The sequence below is a fragment of the Eurytemora carolleeae genome, unplaced genomic scaffold, assembly GCF_000591075.1.
Source record: "Eurytemora carolleeae unplaced genomic scaffold, Eaff_2.0 scaffold59, whole genome shotgun sequence".
Classification (NCBI taxonomy): domain Eukaryota; kingdom Metazoa; phylum Arthropoda; class Copepoda; order Calanoida; family Temoridae; genus Eurytemora; species Eurytemora carolleeae.
Window position 1 is genome coordinate 332,290 of NW_019396064.1, and position 15,775 is coordinate 348,064.

General features: G+C 30.4%; 1 protein-coding gene across 1 annotated transcript in view; it reads left to right on the forward strand.

The window, feature by feature from the left end:
- Positions 1–5,057: 5,057 nt before the first annotated feature.
- LOC111709354 (uncharacterized) overlaps positions 5,058–15,775 on the forward strand; it is a gene marked incomplete at its 5' end in the record, with an annotated part of 12,520 nt that continues 1,802 nt past the window's right edge. Inside the window, 6 exon segments of the mRNA XM_023483002.1 lie at positions 5,058–5,174; positions 8,190–8,230; positions 8,449–8,472; positions 11,519–11,580; positions 13,113–13,331; positions 15,290–15,351. Coding sequence (XP_023338770.1) covers positions 5,139–5,174; positions 8,190–8,230; positions 8,449–8,472; positions 11,519–11,580; positions 13,113–13,331; positions 15,290–15,351 — 444 coding nt within the window.

Below are 15,775 nucleotides of genomic sequence, written 5' to 3' on the forward strand. Positions count from 1 at the left end.
TGTAAGATACTATTAGTAGAGCACGTTTGCTTTCGCATTGTTTTTGGATAGTTTTTGGATCGTTTTTGGATAGTTTTTGGATAGTTTTTGATAGTTTTTGGGTAGTTTTCAGATAGTTTTTGGGTCGTTTTGGATAGTTCTTGGATAGTTTTTGAATAGTTTTTGGGTCGTTTTTTGATGTTTTTGGGTTGTTTTTGGATAGCTTTTGGATAGTTTTTGGATAGCTTTTGGATAGTTTTTGGATAGTTTTTGGATAATTTTTGATAGTTTTTGATAGTTTTTGATAGTTTTTGGATAGTTTTTGTTTAGTTTTGGATAGTTTTGAATAGTTTTTGGATAGTTTTTGGATAGTTTTTGGATAGTTTTTTAATAATTTTTGGATAGTTTTGGGATAGTTTTGAATAGTTTTTTGATGGTTTTTTGATAGTTTTTTGATAGTTTTTGGGTAGTTTTTCATAGTTTATCAATAGTTTTTGGATAGTTTTTAGATAGTTTTTGGATAGTTTTGTAATATTTTTTGGATAGTTTTGAATAGTTTTTGATAGTTTTTTGATAGTTTTTTGTTATTTTTTGGATAGTTTTGGGTAGTTTTTCGATAGTGCTTTGAATAGTTTTTGGATAGTTTTTGGTTAGTTTTTGGATAGTTTTGGATCGTTTTTGAATAGTTTTTGGATAGTTTTTGGATAGATTTTGGATAGTTTTTTGATAGTTTTAGGTAGTTTTTGAAAGTTTTTTGATAGTTTTTGGACAGTTTTTTGGATAGTTTTTGGATAGTTTTTGGATAGTTTTTGAAAAGTTTTTGGATAGTTTTTAGATAGTTTTTAAATAGTTTTTGGATAGGTTTTGGATAGTTTTTGGAACGTTTTAGGATAGTTTTTGGATAGTTTTTGGATAGTTTTTGAATTGGTTTTGGATTGTTTTTGGATAGTTTTTGGATCGTTTTAGGATAGTTTTAGGATAGTTTTTGGATAGTTTTTGGATAATATTTGGATAGTTTTTGGATATTTTTTTGGATAGTTTGTGGGTCGTTTTTTCGTATATCTTCTGCTATAGTGTCAAAATTTTAAATAGTTGAAAAGAAAAGGTTTAGAATAAACAATTTTCTATTCTATTCTATTCTATAAAATACATTAGTTATTCTATTCTTCTAAATGTCTACCCGGGAAGAAAATATAAACTAAAGACGACCCTAAAACGACACACCTGAAGGCACATCAATATAATCTGTCTATGCAAAGTTCTAATCTCTGTTTGTCTGACTGTCTGTTTGTTTGCCCGATCAAAACTCAGGAACCCTGGACCGATTTGCCTAAAATTTTGATTTGGGAACTTGGTAGACTCCAAGGAATGTGCTAAGCTTGGTTTTAAGATTTACGTTGAGTGGGTTGACTTTAATAGCGAAAATTTGGTTTCCCGGTAAAATCGTTCAAGAGCGGGAGTAACTTTTAGTAACCTGGGCAGGGCCAAAGTGAATAAATACTAAAGTGGACCAAACTCATAGTTGGATGACGACATTTTATGTCCCAAGTATTTAGAAATATGTATGTATATATATATAAATAGGTCNCTATCTTCTTGCATTTGAAGGTGTATATTTTGTTACCAATGAGGTGCACTGTTTAATTATTCCTTACCTTATATCCCAGCAAGGAAAAGCTAATTTTGTAGCAAATAAAAGATTTAATTTGTCGGTTTATTTTTCTTGATAGTAATGTGCTGTTGTAAACTTAAATTGTCTAATAACATTAAAGCTCACATCTCAGAACCATCCTCCATGCATTTTATTGGTAATTAGACTGTAGGCGTCATTTACAGTGACCCTTCATCTACAGAGGACCATTCCAGGTTCACAACGGTAACCTTTAAACCTTGATCTCATCAATAATGTGGAAGAAAATTTTGTTTTTCAAGCTTGAAAAGTGTATAATTATGAACAATTTCATTTTCAAAAAAGAAGATAATGGATGTCTTATCATACGCATTATTGATCAGTAAAAGCTGTTAAGGGTACCGTTGTGTTTCGAACATGCCAATCCGTAAATTTAGATTCACTTGAAATTACATCTTCACCTTACAGCTTCTCAAAAAATGTGATAAAAATCTTTACTATTTCAAACTTAAATTTTGAAGGTTTACATCTATCTCAAAAAGTATAAAAAGGGCTTTTCAGATTTGTTTAAAACACTGTTCTTTAACCTACCTATCTGGCTTATAAATTTTAAAAAATTTCAAAGAAAATACTATATTTTTAATCGGCTTGGAGAGTGGCATTCCAGCGCTGCCAAGGTTACTAAAAGTTACTCCCGCCGTTTACCCGCACTTGAACGATTAAAGTCGATCCACTCAGCTTAGAATCTCAAAACTAAACTAAGAACATTCCGGTGGGTCTCCCGAGTTCCCCAATCAAATGTTGAGGCAAATCGGCCTAGGGGTTCATAAGTTATAATCTAACAAACAAACAGACAGACAAACAGAGATTACAACTTTTTACATATAGATTACATGAAATTCAAAATGTTTTAGGTTGGTGTAAATTTCAAAAATGAGAGTTTTAGGTTACCTAAAACAAATTGGACAGTTGTCATTGAAAATTATTAATTTCTATGATGTCATCAAATTCTTTCCGTACTAAAATTTCAAAAGGTCATTTGGAGTTAAATAAGTAGATTGTTTTTTTTTTACCAACCAACAATTTTACGAAGAAAGTTCGTAATTTAAAAAAATATCCCTATTTGTTAAAAATATCCCTATTTGTTAAAAAATATCCCTATTTGTTAAAAAATATACCTTGTTGTTAAAGAATTTCCTAGTTGTTGAAACAATATCCCTAGTTGTTAAAAAATATCCCTAGTTGTTCAAAAAAATATCCCTATTTCTTAAAAAATATCCCTATTTGTTAAAAAATATCTCTATAAGTTGTTTAAAAATATCCTTATTTGTTAGAAAATATCCCTAAATGTTCAAAAATTTCCTAGTTGTTAAAAGATATCCCTAGTTGTTAAAAGATATCCCTAGTTGTTAAAAAAAATATTCCTAAATGTTAAAAAAATTTCCTTAGTTGTAAAAAAAATTCCTAATTGTTCAAAAATTTCCTAGTTGTTAAAAAATATCCCTAGTTGTTAAAAAAAATTCGCGATTTAAATTAGTCTTTCTTATTTATAAAAGGAAATTTGTAATGTCCCTTAGTTGTTAAAAAGTGTCCCTTAGCTGTTAAAAAATGTCCCTTAGTTGTTAAAAAATGTCCCTAATTTTTGTTTTAAATGCGTGATTTAAAACAACCTTCCTTCATTTAAAAAAGAAAATTCGTAATTTCAAAAAAATGTCCCTTATTTTTAATAAACTACGTTTGTGTAAAAAACAAATATCGTGATTCAGAAAACGAAAGAAATAATGGAGTGTCTAGCTTAAATCGGTTCATTTACTGGCTCCATGCAAATCCAAATCTATAATTTTGTTTATTTTGTTTATATATCAACCATATGCTGCCAGCTCTGCGAACATATTTACAATAAAAAATTTAATATTTCTTCAATTTATATAGTCCACTGGATGTGCTATAGGAGGGGGTGAATAAATCTGTATTGTTTCTAATCTTTCTATCTATAGGGGGTCTAGAGAACAAGATTTACATACAGGGTGTTTTTTTAATTCTTTTATTTTTGAGAAGCTTGTATTTTAACCATTTCAAAAAAATCTTTTTGATTTAAAAATGTTCTGAGTAGCTTATTAATGAACGTTTAATGATCCGTAAAGAAAATCCGGGAAATAAAAACATGAAAATCTGCGATTTTATATTTTCTGTCAAATCATATTTTCACCAAAAATCATGTTTTCTGGAGGGTTGGACCAGAAATAATGCTCAGATCTTTCTGGAATTTTAAAACAACCTAGGCCTGCAGTTGTAGACAGGGTTCCTAAAAACTACAGCTAGGGTTGAAAAATGAGGGCGCGTTAAAAATCCCCTCGCTCATTTCAAAGTATAGATCAAATCTTCCCCTCCAGAACCAGTTGGTGTGATATAGAGATCGGAGGCCATTTTGATCATTTAATGAAGAAACAACAAATTTGTTGCTATCTCCAAATGTCCATATTAAAAAAAACACCCTGTAAATATGAAGATTGAAGAACTTGGGGCCCTAAAATATGAATACAATGTTGTTCTGAATTTTTACAAATTTTAAAAAACCTTGAAATTATCTTAATTTACCGCAAAGGAATTTAGTCTTTGCCACAAACTCTGATTTTCTTATCCCATATCTTTGCAACCTAATACGTTGGAGACATAAGATATTTCAAACTATAAGTCGGTTAGATTAAATAATCTAAGTTTAAAATATCAAAGGTTTACACCATCATGTTTCCAAGATATAGAAAATTTGAGTTTGTTACAAAAGCTGAGCTCCTATTTTCAGGGACTGTAGACGCAATTTCAAGTGAACCTTTATCTAGAAAGTGGAATGCCCGGTTTACGATGCGGCCCATTTAAAAAATTTGCCTGATTTAGAATGCATAGGAAATATAAAACTCCTCTGTACAAATTTTTTATTATCAATGGAAGAAATTCTAACACTTCTCAAAAGCCAGAAAACATAAAACATAAAAAAGATAAAGGTTTAAATTTTACCGTTGGACGACCCCTTTAAATTGAAGGTCATCTAGAATTTAAACCCCAGTCCCTTTAACAGAAACCTATAAATTTTCCAATTTTTTCTTTACTCTTCGGTCTTTCGGTGGCGTTCAGTAAAAAAAAATTTTGTTACGTCTAATCCGTCGATTTGAGCAGTATGTGAAAGGACTTTAACTTATATCGGGTTTTTGAATCCTAAATCTTATTTTAGAAGAAAATCTATACTGCTATGCGTAGCTGATCCTTAGAACTCAGTCTGACGCACAACCCAAACCAAAAACATAATAAAGCAAATTATTCCAGAAATCATGTATTCCCATACTGCTTTCCGTTTCTTATTAATGTCGATCTGAACTATATCTTATAGTAAGGTGATACATTCTTCTTGAGCTTCAAAACAGTTTGTTAGACTACTGTATCAATATATATTTTTCAGGGGAACCTGACAGATCCAATATACAGTTTGGACCGGAGAGATGATACACACTCAGGGGTTCATTGGAAGAATAAGATGATCAAAGATAGAATGGAATTCAATCTTATGCTGGTAAGATACTATAACAATAAGATTATCAAAGATAGAATCATATTTTGGTAAGATACTATCGGAAGAATAAGACGATCAAAGATAGAATGGAATTCAATCTTATGCTGGTAAGATACTATTAGTAGAATAAGATGATCAAGGATAGAATAGAATTCAATCTTTTGCTGGTAAGATACTATTAGTAGAAGAAGATGATCAAAGATAGAATGGAATTCAATCTTTTGCTGGTAAGATACTATTAGAAGAATAAGATGATCAAAGATAGAATGGAATTCAATCTTATGCTGGTAAGATACTATTAGTAGAATAAGATGATCAAAGATAGAATNCCCCCCCCCCCCCCAGCTTAACCTAACAAGCATTGAGAGGTATTTAGAACAAAGTTTCTAATTCAAGAAGTGCATTCAAGAGGCAAACTTAGATAAACTTAGAAACTAAACTAAAACAGTTCAATGTTTCTTGCTGAGTATGCTACTTTTTTTTCGAAAGAACAAGCAAAAAATATTCTTTGACATCATCTATCTATATAATAAAGCTCATCGCTCATATACATATTCATATATGTTAGCTAAAGCTGGCCAAACAGCTGGACCAATGGGCTGACAGTTTTTAAGGAAACCTATGGGTACCCGGGGGGTGACAAAAAAATTAAGTTTCTCTTCGGGCACTTCAGCTAGTTTGTGATATATTTATAAAATACTTATTTAATTATTTATTTATTTCTTTCAAAATTTTGATTATCGGTACTTATTAACTAGACAAAAAATTTCAAGGATATTCTAATAAATCAAAATACAAGAAACAAAATTCTAATGGGGCAAAGCAATATTAATATATAATATTAACTAGTGAATAAAAAGTTGTTCACCTGTTTTATTTTATCCCCATTTCCTGGGAATAAGAAGTCTACTTTACAGCTGAAAGATGTATCTGCAAGGTCCTTGATTTTCAAAAATTTTGGAAAAGGATTTGAGTCTTTGATACAAAGTCACATATTCTTCTATTCCCAATTTCTTTGGACATTGGGTTGCATTGCACAGATATAAGGATTTTGAAATGAGAGTTTGTGAAAAAAAAAACTCAATTAATTTTCTTGGCGTTTTTGCTGCTATGTATCTAAGTATCTAGAAAGAAATGTCAAGTATCTAGAAAGAATGTCAAGTATCTAGAAAAAAATGTCAAGTATCTAGACATATCTAGTATCTATAAAGAATGTCAAATATCTAGAAAGAAATGTCTAGTATCTAGAAATAAATGTCTAGTATCTAGAAAGAAATGTCAAGTATCTTGAAAGAAATTTCCAGTATCTAGAAAGAATGTAAAGTATCAAGATAGAAATGTCAAGTATATAGACATTATGTCTAGTATCTAGAAAGAAATGTCAAGTATCTAGAAAGAATGTAAAGTATCAAGATAGAAATGTCAAGTATCTAGAAATTATATCTAGTATCTAAAAAGAATGTCAAGTATCTAGATATTATATCTAGTATTTAGAAAGAATGTCAAGTTTCAAGAAAGAAATGTCTAGTATCTAGAAAGAAATGTCTGTTGTCTAAAAAGAAATGTCAAGTATCTAGAAATTATATCTAGTATCTGAAAAAAGTGTCAAGTATCTAGAAAGAAATGTCTAGTGTCTAGAAAGAAATGTCTAGTGTCTAGAAAGAAATTTCTGGTGTTTAGAAAGAAATGTCAAAAATATAGAAAGAAATGTCAAGTATCTAGAGATTATATCTAGTATCTAGAAAGAGTGTCAAGTATCCAGAAAGAAATTTCTAGTATCTAGAAAGAAATGTCAAGCATCTAGAAAGAAATGTCAAGTATCTAGAAAGAAATGTCTAGTGTCTTGAAAGAAATGTCAAGTATCTAGAAATTATGTCTATTAGCTAGAAAGAATGTCAAGTATCTAGAAATTATATCTAGTATCTAGAAAGAGTGTCAAGTATCTATAAAGAAATAGAAATAGAATATTAGGTATCCAGTTAGAATGTCTAGTATATATAGGGTGAGTCAAAAAAAAATGTGATTCACGGCGCCTGGTGCAAAATTGTACCTTTTTTTGCACCAGGCGCCGCAAATCACACTTTTTTGACTCACCCTGTAGATAGAGTGTCTAGTATCTAGAAAGAATGTCAAGTATCTAGAAAAGAATGTGAAGTACATTGAAATGTGTTACAAACTTTTAATCTAATCCCATCCCAATACAATATTAATAGAAAGATAGCTCCATGTTACATTCTGACACTTCAGTTCAAAAACTTTAAATTGAAACTTTTGTCGTTGTATTCCTCTTTAGATATTTCTAGAAGAAGCTAAGATTTTAATATTGTTAATATGTAAACTAAAAATGTTAATATGTAAACTAAAATGAAAATGAATTTTCTTCTGTTATATTTTCATAAGAAAAACGTGGAGCTAATATAAAATAAAACTAATCATCATTTTGTGAAAAACGAGTTTTAAAGGAAAAATTGGTGCAGAACTCATACAATGGGTTGACTGTGAACTTTTTTTGTAACTGCCGTTAAAATTAACACTAAAAAAGTTCGAAACTCAATTAATTAAAGTCATTTTTTCCTGATAAGTTACATTGCTGTGAACAATTCTATGACTTTTCTTAGGATACTTTTTTCCAAATACTTTTTTGTTTTAAGTAAACGTGAATAAATTTTACAAAATGATATAATTTACAGGGAGTATTTTGTAAACATCTATAATAAATGTAAAAGAATGTAAATGTAACAGAATTTCATTTTGTTATTTTATATATTTTAAAACAGTCCGGGTTTCTTGTTCTTTCATCTCTCAAGAAACCAAAAATATTAGAATTAAAGACAAGGGTTTTGTTTGAAGAAAAAATTATATTTTAAAGAGTCAAATGTTCGATTCACAATGTTACTCTTTTAATATGATCTAGTATGAATGATAAATCCTCATTTTCTAGCTGAAAGTTGATTTTTGAAACTGTAATTCTAAAAAGGATAAAAAATTAAGATTTAATTTTACATTTATTTTTAGGAATCTGAGAGACTCGGTGTTCTTATAATCAACAAATTAAGGGAAATAAAATTAAGTTTTTTTTAAATCACAAAACATCTGAGATCACTTTTATCTTTAAGCTTGAGATTTTTTGTACAGTAGGATCAATAAAACTTAAAAATAATACGGCTGTAAGACAGCAAGACAATTAAACAAAAAATAGCATCATCTGTGCAGTGTACTCAGACCCATTCCACTTAATAAGTTTATTTTTTATCATTTTATTTTCATATTACAGGCCTGAGGACCAAAGTGTATACAGGTATATTAAGCAACATATCAATAGATAATATAATAACTATTAATTAAATAAACTTTACGGGGAATTTTACTTTATCAAGAGTTCCCTAGACCAATTTTACTCCAGATGTTACCCCCATCTTTAATATTTGCTTTATTTTAACTTGTAAATGTTATTAAACCTGCAAGCGTTTTCTTTCCGATATTTTAAAAGATAAAACTAACAATTTCGCATTTTTTCTAAATTTTATTGGTAAATTTTCAAATTTGAAATATTGAATATTTCGGGCCAAATGTGTTGAGTTCTTTTGATGTTTATTGGAAGCAAGCAAATCTTTAATGATTTCGTCTTTTGAAATCAATTAGACATTGATAAGTATACGTATATCTATATTGTTTAATATATTTGACAAGTTTTGTCGCCAGAATACGATCCAATGCTTATTCTTAATTTATACTCTGTCCTATATAAGTTGTATACTTCAAATACATTACAATGTGAGTTCTCATTACGTTAAGCTACCCTCGACGTCGTATATATCAATACAAGGAAGACGACTTTAAGTTTCTGCTTTTCATCTCGACCAAGCTTTGAAACAGAATGGATACACAAAAACATATGGGGAAAATGAAGTTGTCAAATAACACCTTCTCTTTGTTTACTAGTAAACTCGTAATTTGAACAAAGTTTTTAAGAAATAAAGCTTAAATAGAAAAGTTTTCTTCATTGTATTAATTTGAACGCCGACCACTGCATGTAACTACCACAAAGGAATATTTTCAGTCATAGTTTTATATATCATTCATTAGTTTTATATATTATTCAATAGTTTTATATATCATTCAATAGTTTTATATATCACTCAATAGTTTTATATATCATTCAATAGTTTTATATATCATTCAATAGTTTTAAATATTATTCAATAGTTATACATATCATTCAATAGTTTTATACATCATTCAATAGTTTTATATATCATTCAATAGTTTTAAATATCATTCAATATTTTTATATATCATTCAATTGTTTTAAATATCATTCAATAGTTATACATATCATTCAATAGTTTTAAATATCATTCAATAGTTTTATATATCATTCAATAGTTTTATCATTCCATAGTTTTATATATCATTCAATACTTTTATATATCATTCAATAGTTTTATATATCATTCAATTGTTTTATATATCATTCAATAATTTTATATATCATTCAATAGTTTTATATATCATTCAATAGTTTTATATATCATTCAATAGTTTTAAATATCATTCAATACTTTTTATATATCATTCAATAGTTTTATATATCATTCAATAGTGTTATACATCATTCAATAGTGTTATATATCATTCAATACTTTTATATATCATTCAAAAGTTTTATATATCATTCAAAATCCGTAAAAATTGTGCAAACGACGTTTTACACTAAATTATCAAAACATACAAAGCATAGCAAAACAAAGATGCATAAAATAGAAAAATAGTAAATTAAACATCTAATGTGTACTGGCAATAGGCTAAGACTTGTGCTGGGCAAAGTTCTGTTAACGGAACAGAGGTTTAAGAAAGTTAGCGGAAGAGTCCGTTAATGAACGGCAAAAATCGTAATTTTCAAACCGTTAACAAAACGGATTTGCCGTTTTTGAAAAATAATTACGGATTGAAAACGGAAACGGAGGAGATTTTTTTAATCAATCATTAAAATAAAGTTAACGACTGCACCATTAACGATTTCATAACCATTACCGATTTATTTTTAGCACGTTGTGCCATTCATAATAAATTTCTTTAGCCGTTAAAGATATTTTTTCGGCGCTCAATAACTGTAACATCGTTAACAAAATTGAGATCGTTCATTAACGGTAATTTAAAAAAAAACGGTAAATGTCATTAACAAAACAAACGTCCCGATCTTACCTTTAAAATTAACGGCTGCATGAAATTTTCTTTTTTAACGGTTGGAACTAACCGTTGACGAAGCAAGTAGAACGTGACCAGCCTTAGCTAAGAATCATTGTAATTTTAACCATGACCTCTTGATTACCTTGCACAGTCATATCTTTGTTCATAAATATTACTAATTAATTCTTATTACTCATTAATTCTGACTGGGCATACCTATTTTTTATATCTGGGAAGTTTAGCATTTAAATTTTAAAAGGTTTATCTGAATTCTGATGAATTTGGTTTTAGTCTGACAAATGTGAGTTTGCGGTGGGTTATTAGAATATTTTAAAATTGTCTCAAGAGTGCAGGATTTATTAACATTTGAACTGAATATTACATTCTCATATTTGCAGAATTACTCCATATTGCAGATATTTTAAAGGTCTAAAATATTTTTAAAGAGCTGGCCTTAAAAAGCTGTACCAGGGACATGTTTCATACTACCATATCTCTTAACTCTTAGGACAAAAGTAAAGGGGGGAACACCGTGAACACCCCCCCCCCTCTAATCCAAATTATACAAGAATAGTCCAACTTGAATAGGGTTACATGTAAAGGAAAAGTTTTTCATGTATATATGATAATAATGGTAGAAAAATTGATAAATATTTGCTATCATGAAAAAGATATGTTGTATGTATGGATCATGGATTAATAACAATACAGATAGAACACTAGATGTCGTCTTTTCAAGAGTTAGGGTTTTACGTCTACAAAAACCCAGAAGCAGTAGCCCAAAGGAGTTACACGCATGCCGCGTTGAATTACATTACAGAGAAAGATCCTGTTTCCTGAATTGCCCCCCCCCCCCTACTCTAACCCAAATTAGGAAAAAAACAGCCAAACCGGGATCCCCGGGAAAGGTTAAACATTCCATATTAATATTAATAACAATACAGATAGAACACTAGAAGCCCAAAGAAGTTACGCGCATGCCGCGTTGAATGACAAGACACAGAGAGAGTATACGCTTAATTCCTTTGGGCTTCTGCCATAGGGTTATTGTGGACGAAACCCCCTAAATCTTGAAAAGACGACATATAGTGTTCTATCTGTATTGTTATTAATCTATATGATACTAATGGTAAACAAATCTGGTAAATATTTAGATGCCGAGTAGACTATAAAGATTTCCCGTCTGTTCAGTCTACCATTAATCTAACAGTTCTAGGTAATATCTAATAAATAGATTATTTATCTTCACGTCTGTACATTCCAGATTTAGAGGGGAGGAAGGCAACAGAGCCAAATAAATTTGATTTTTACTTCCGAGCCTCCACTTTGGTATCGAGAACAGAAAAAAAGATACTTTTTTATTTTGAAAACAAAAAATGTGGGGAGAAAATGAGAAGAATGTAGATCGGGTAGGAAAAAATGTGGCCATTTTAATTTGTAATAACTATTTATGTTTATATTATTAGTCTAATCTAATATCAATCTTTAACAAACAAAAAACTATTTTTTTCTAAGCAAATCCAGTTTTTCTTTGATATGTATAACGGTCAAAATCGTAAATAAAATGTTAAAATTTTTCATTCTGAAATTTTTATAAGAAGTGATTATTTTTAGAATAAGGTTTGATTCTATTTTCCTATTGAATATTTAAGTTTAAAAGTTTATAAAGTTGATCTATAATCCGCCAGCTTTTAAAAAAGGAAATCAAGCAACATTGTATTTTCAAAAATAAACAGTAAGTTTGAAACGTTTAAAGTTTAAAGGGACTGTTTTAAGTTTCGAAGGATTTACAACGGTACTCTTAGAAAAGTTTTCTAAGCAACAATGTATCATTTACTCTCAGACAAATGTAAATGACATTCCTTTGTAAAAAATAACAAATTATTTTTTATTATCTTTAAAAGGGGCGGGATTAAATGAAAATTGTCGCATACCAAAAACCAGCTTTTTATAATGGAATGAGTTTTTATTTACTGCATGAACAGTTTTGAAGTCCTTTTTTTCTCTGCAGCATATTTTGCAAAGAAATCATTTTTGAAAATAATTAATTTCCTTAATTTCCAGAAACAAACAAGGATTGCAGTGGCGTACACAGGGGGTTTCTAGCGAATGCTCATCCCCCAATGTACCAGTAAAATATATGGTTTCCAGGGTTTTTTAAACCCCAACGGGTGCTGAGACCCCTTGGGAATTAAAAAATAAGCCCCCGGAAAAGTTCCTGTATATGCCCCTGAAGAAGTTTTTCATAGTTTTCTACTGAGTCGGATGTTTAAAGTGTAACAGGGCATGCAACTATGTGATTTAAGGAAAGCTTAAAATTTCGTTGGTAGTCCCTTTCAAAAGTGGAACATTTTTGGCGTTAATCTTCAAAAAAGGATATTTGTTGAGTTCATAAATCTGGAAAAGTGTAAAATCTAATGAAAGAGTCTGCTAGCTTTCATTAATTATCTTGCAGTCAGTTAAATTTTCCTTGTTGAAAAAAAGAATTTGACACTGATATGTATTTTTCTTTTGCTGGCCAGGAGTCAGCTGATACTCCCATTCCTCCCCCCATCCCTACCCATTCCCCCCTTCTCCTTGCAGTAAACTGCAGTACAATTGGAGTACCAGGTGGACCTCTGAGCACATGGGTACTGGAATTCCAGTACCCATGTCTAAGCAAGTAGACAAATTCGTAAAAAAAGGAACGAAAACCCGGATGAATTAAAAAAGTGAAAAAAAAATGATAAGAAAAAAAATATTTTTTAGTTCCTCCTGAGAAACATATTCTGATGGAGGCTGAACAGCATAGTATCCCTGGGGGCCGTCCTCCACATTACGACCTCGGAGCAGGACCTCCAAGTGATGACCTTGGATCAGGACCTCCAAGTGATGTAGTCGGAGATCTCAATCTAAAAGTTGAAAACTCTAAGATACTTTCAAATTCTTTGGGAAAATCTTTAGTCATGATCTGCAAAGTTAAAGGAGGTAAAATTAGTTGATGTTTCTGTCTTTAATCCAACCCCCCCCCCCCCTCGGCTCTAAACAGCCTCTAATATACCCATAAGATAATTGGAGACCCTTCTTTAGATCGTTGTCGTATTTTAAACTATTAGAAAAAACCAGGGGTGACTTACTTGTAGTAAATACCGTACTCTTAAAAGTTCGTCCCAAACTGCATCAGTCCAAGTTCAACCTGTCCAATATCAAAGTGAACCAGACTTCAATCCTGTTAAGTATCAACACCACTAGCACCGAGCGCGATCTCGGTAGCTATTCATTATTTAGGCTCTAAATGCCACACAAGGGACACAAGCGTAGCTATCAAACAAGCTATTACTCAGGCTCTAAATGCCGCACAGGGACACAAGCGTAGCTATCAAACAAGCTATTACTCAGGCTCTAAATGCCACACAGGGACACAAGCGCAACTATCACACAAGTTATTACTCAGGCTTTAAATGTCGCACAAGTGTATCTAGCAAACAAGCTATTACTCAGGCTCTAAATGCTTCACAGGGACACAAGTGTAGCTATCAAACCCGATATGTATTACATACTTATGTAAAATGTTAGGTTTTTTACTAACATTTTAATTTTAGTTATTCTAGACTTTAAATTTAATTTTATAGTTTAAATCTCCATTAATGGCGTAAGTATACTTTATGCACTTTGTCTTTTCACGATTGGTTAATTTGTTTTTCTCATTTTTTTATTTAATAAATTAGTAAGTCTACTTGAATCCTGTTTCTAAAATGTTTGGGGTTTGACCATCTTTTATTTGTCATTATTTTCTCAATCAATTTTTAGGGTTTTTCACCATTTTTAAATGATTTTGTTAATATTTGTTATGCGTCAAATAGGATCGGGTTTCTAAGATGTTTAGGATTTTTTTTCAATCTTTTAACTGATTTTATTGATTAATTTTGAGTTTTACCATCTTGTGTATTTTTTATTAACTTTTTTATCTCATGTATCGTTATCATAGAAATTCAGCCCACACTCCACGCCTCCACCCCCCCCCCCCCCTCGTTTTCTTCGTACTTTGGATCCCCAAGAGCCCTCTCAGGCCGATAAACATACATATCTATATCATACATTAAATATATTTTCGATCTGTAAGTGAATACAAGTATGAATAATGATGTATAAAACCAGTGAACCTTGAAGTGGGAGCTCATAGATATATCATAGTGAGGATAGGAAAAATTACCATTGATATATCATAGTAGAGATAGGAAACATTACTATGGATGTATTGTAGATTAAAGGTATGAAACTGAACCATAGATATTTTACAGTATAAATAGGAACCTGAGAACTATAGATTATTATAGTATAGATAGGAAACTGTACGCTTTAGATATATTATAGTATAGATAGGAAACTGTACGCTTTAGGTATATTATAGTATAGATAGGAAACTGTACGCTTTAGGTATATAATAGTATAGATAGGAAACTAAGCTTTAGCTATATTTTAGTATAGATAGGAAACTGTACGATTTAGATATATTATAGTATAGATAGGAAAATGTAAGCTTTAGATATATTATAGTATAGATAGGAAACTGTACGATTTAGATATATTATAGTATAGATTAAACTATACGCTTTAGATATATTATAGTATAGATAGGAAACTAAGCTTTAGATATATTATAGTATAGATAGGAAACTATACGATTTAGATATATTATAGTATAGATAGGAAANTACTTCAATGTTGTTTTTTATTTTAAAAACTTTTTAAAAAAAATTTTAAATCAAAAGTGAATTTGAGAATTTTTATCTAAAAAATGCCTCATAGTTTGACTTATTTTAACCCTTGTTATGAGTTATGACTGTGATTAATATTCATCCATTTTATTCATTGATATTTGGATCCAAGATATATTTAAAAATCACACACCATGAACAATTTCTTTAGCTATAAAATTAACCCAGGAAGCCCAGTGCCTTCTCTAACATGGTTGTGGAATAAACAGAATATAGAGGGAGTCAATCAGGTAAAGTATATATATATGAAACATGATTTGAATACAAAAAACTTATTTTCTCATAAAAATGTAATCACTGTATGCCTATTTGGCTGTTTGTTTGTCCGGTCATAACTCCCGGGGCCGCTAGAGTAATTATATAAAATTGTATCTCTAGCTGTTTTTCTGTCCGATTATAACTTTTGAACCCTTTTGATTTTGATTTGGGATTTCATGAGAACCACATGTAAACGGCGGGAGTAACTATGACACGAACCTCTGACCCTTTGATAAAAGTAAATTAAACCTAAAGTCTGACCGCGTCAATCTTGTTGCACCGGCTAGTCCTATTGAGTGTCTGCTTTATTTACCCAATGTCCGGGCGATACAGTACAAACTGGGAGCAGAAAGGTTGACCCGGCTCGGAAATTCAAATGTACTACGGCTGCACGTG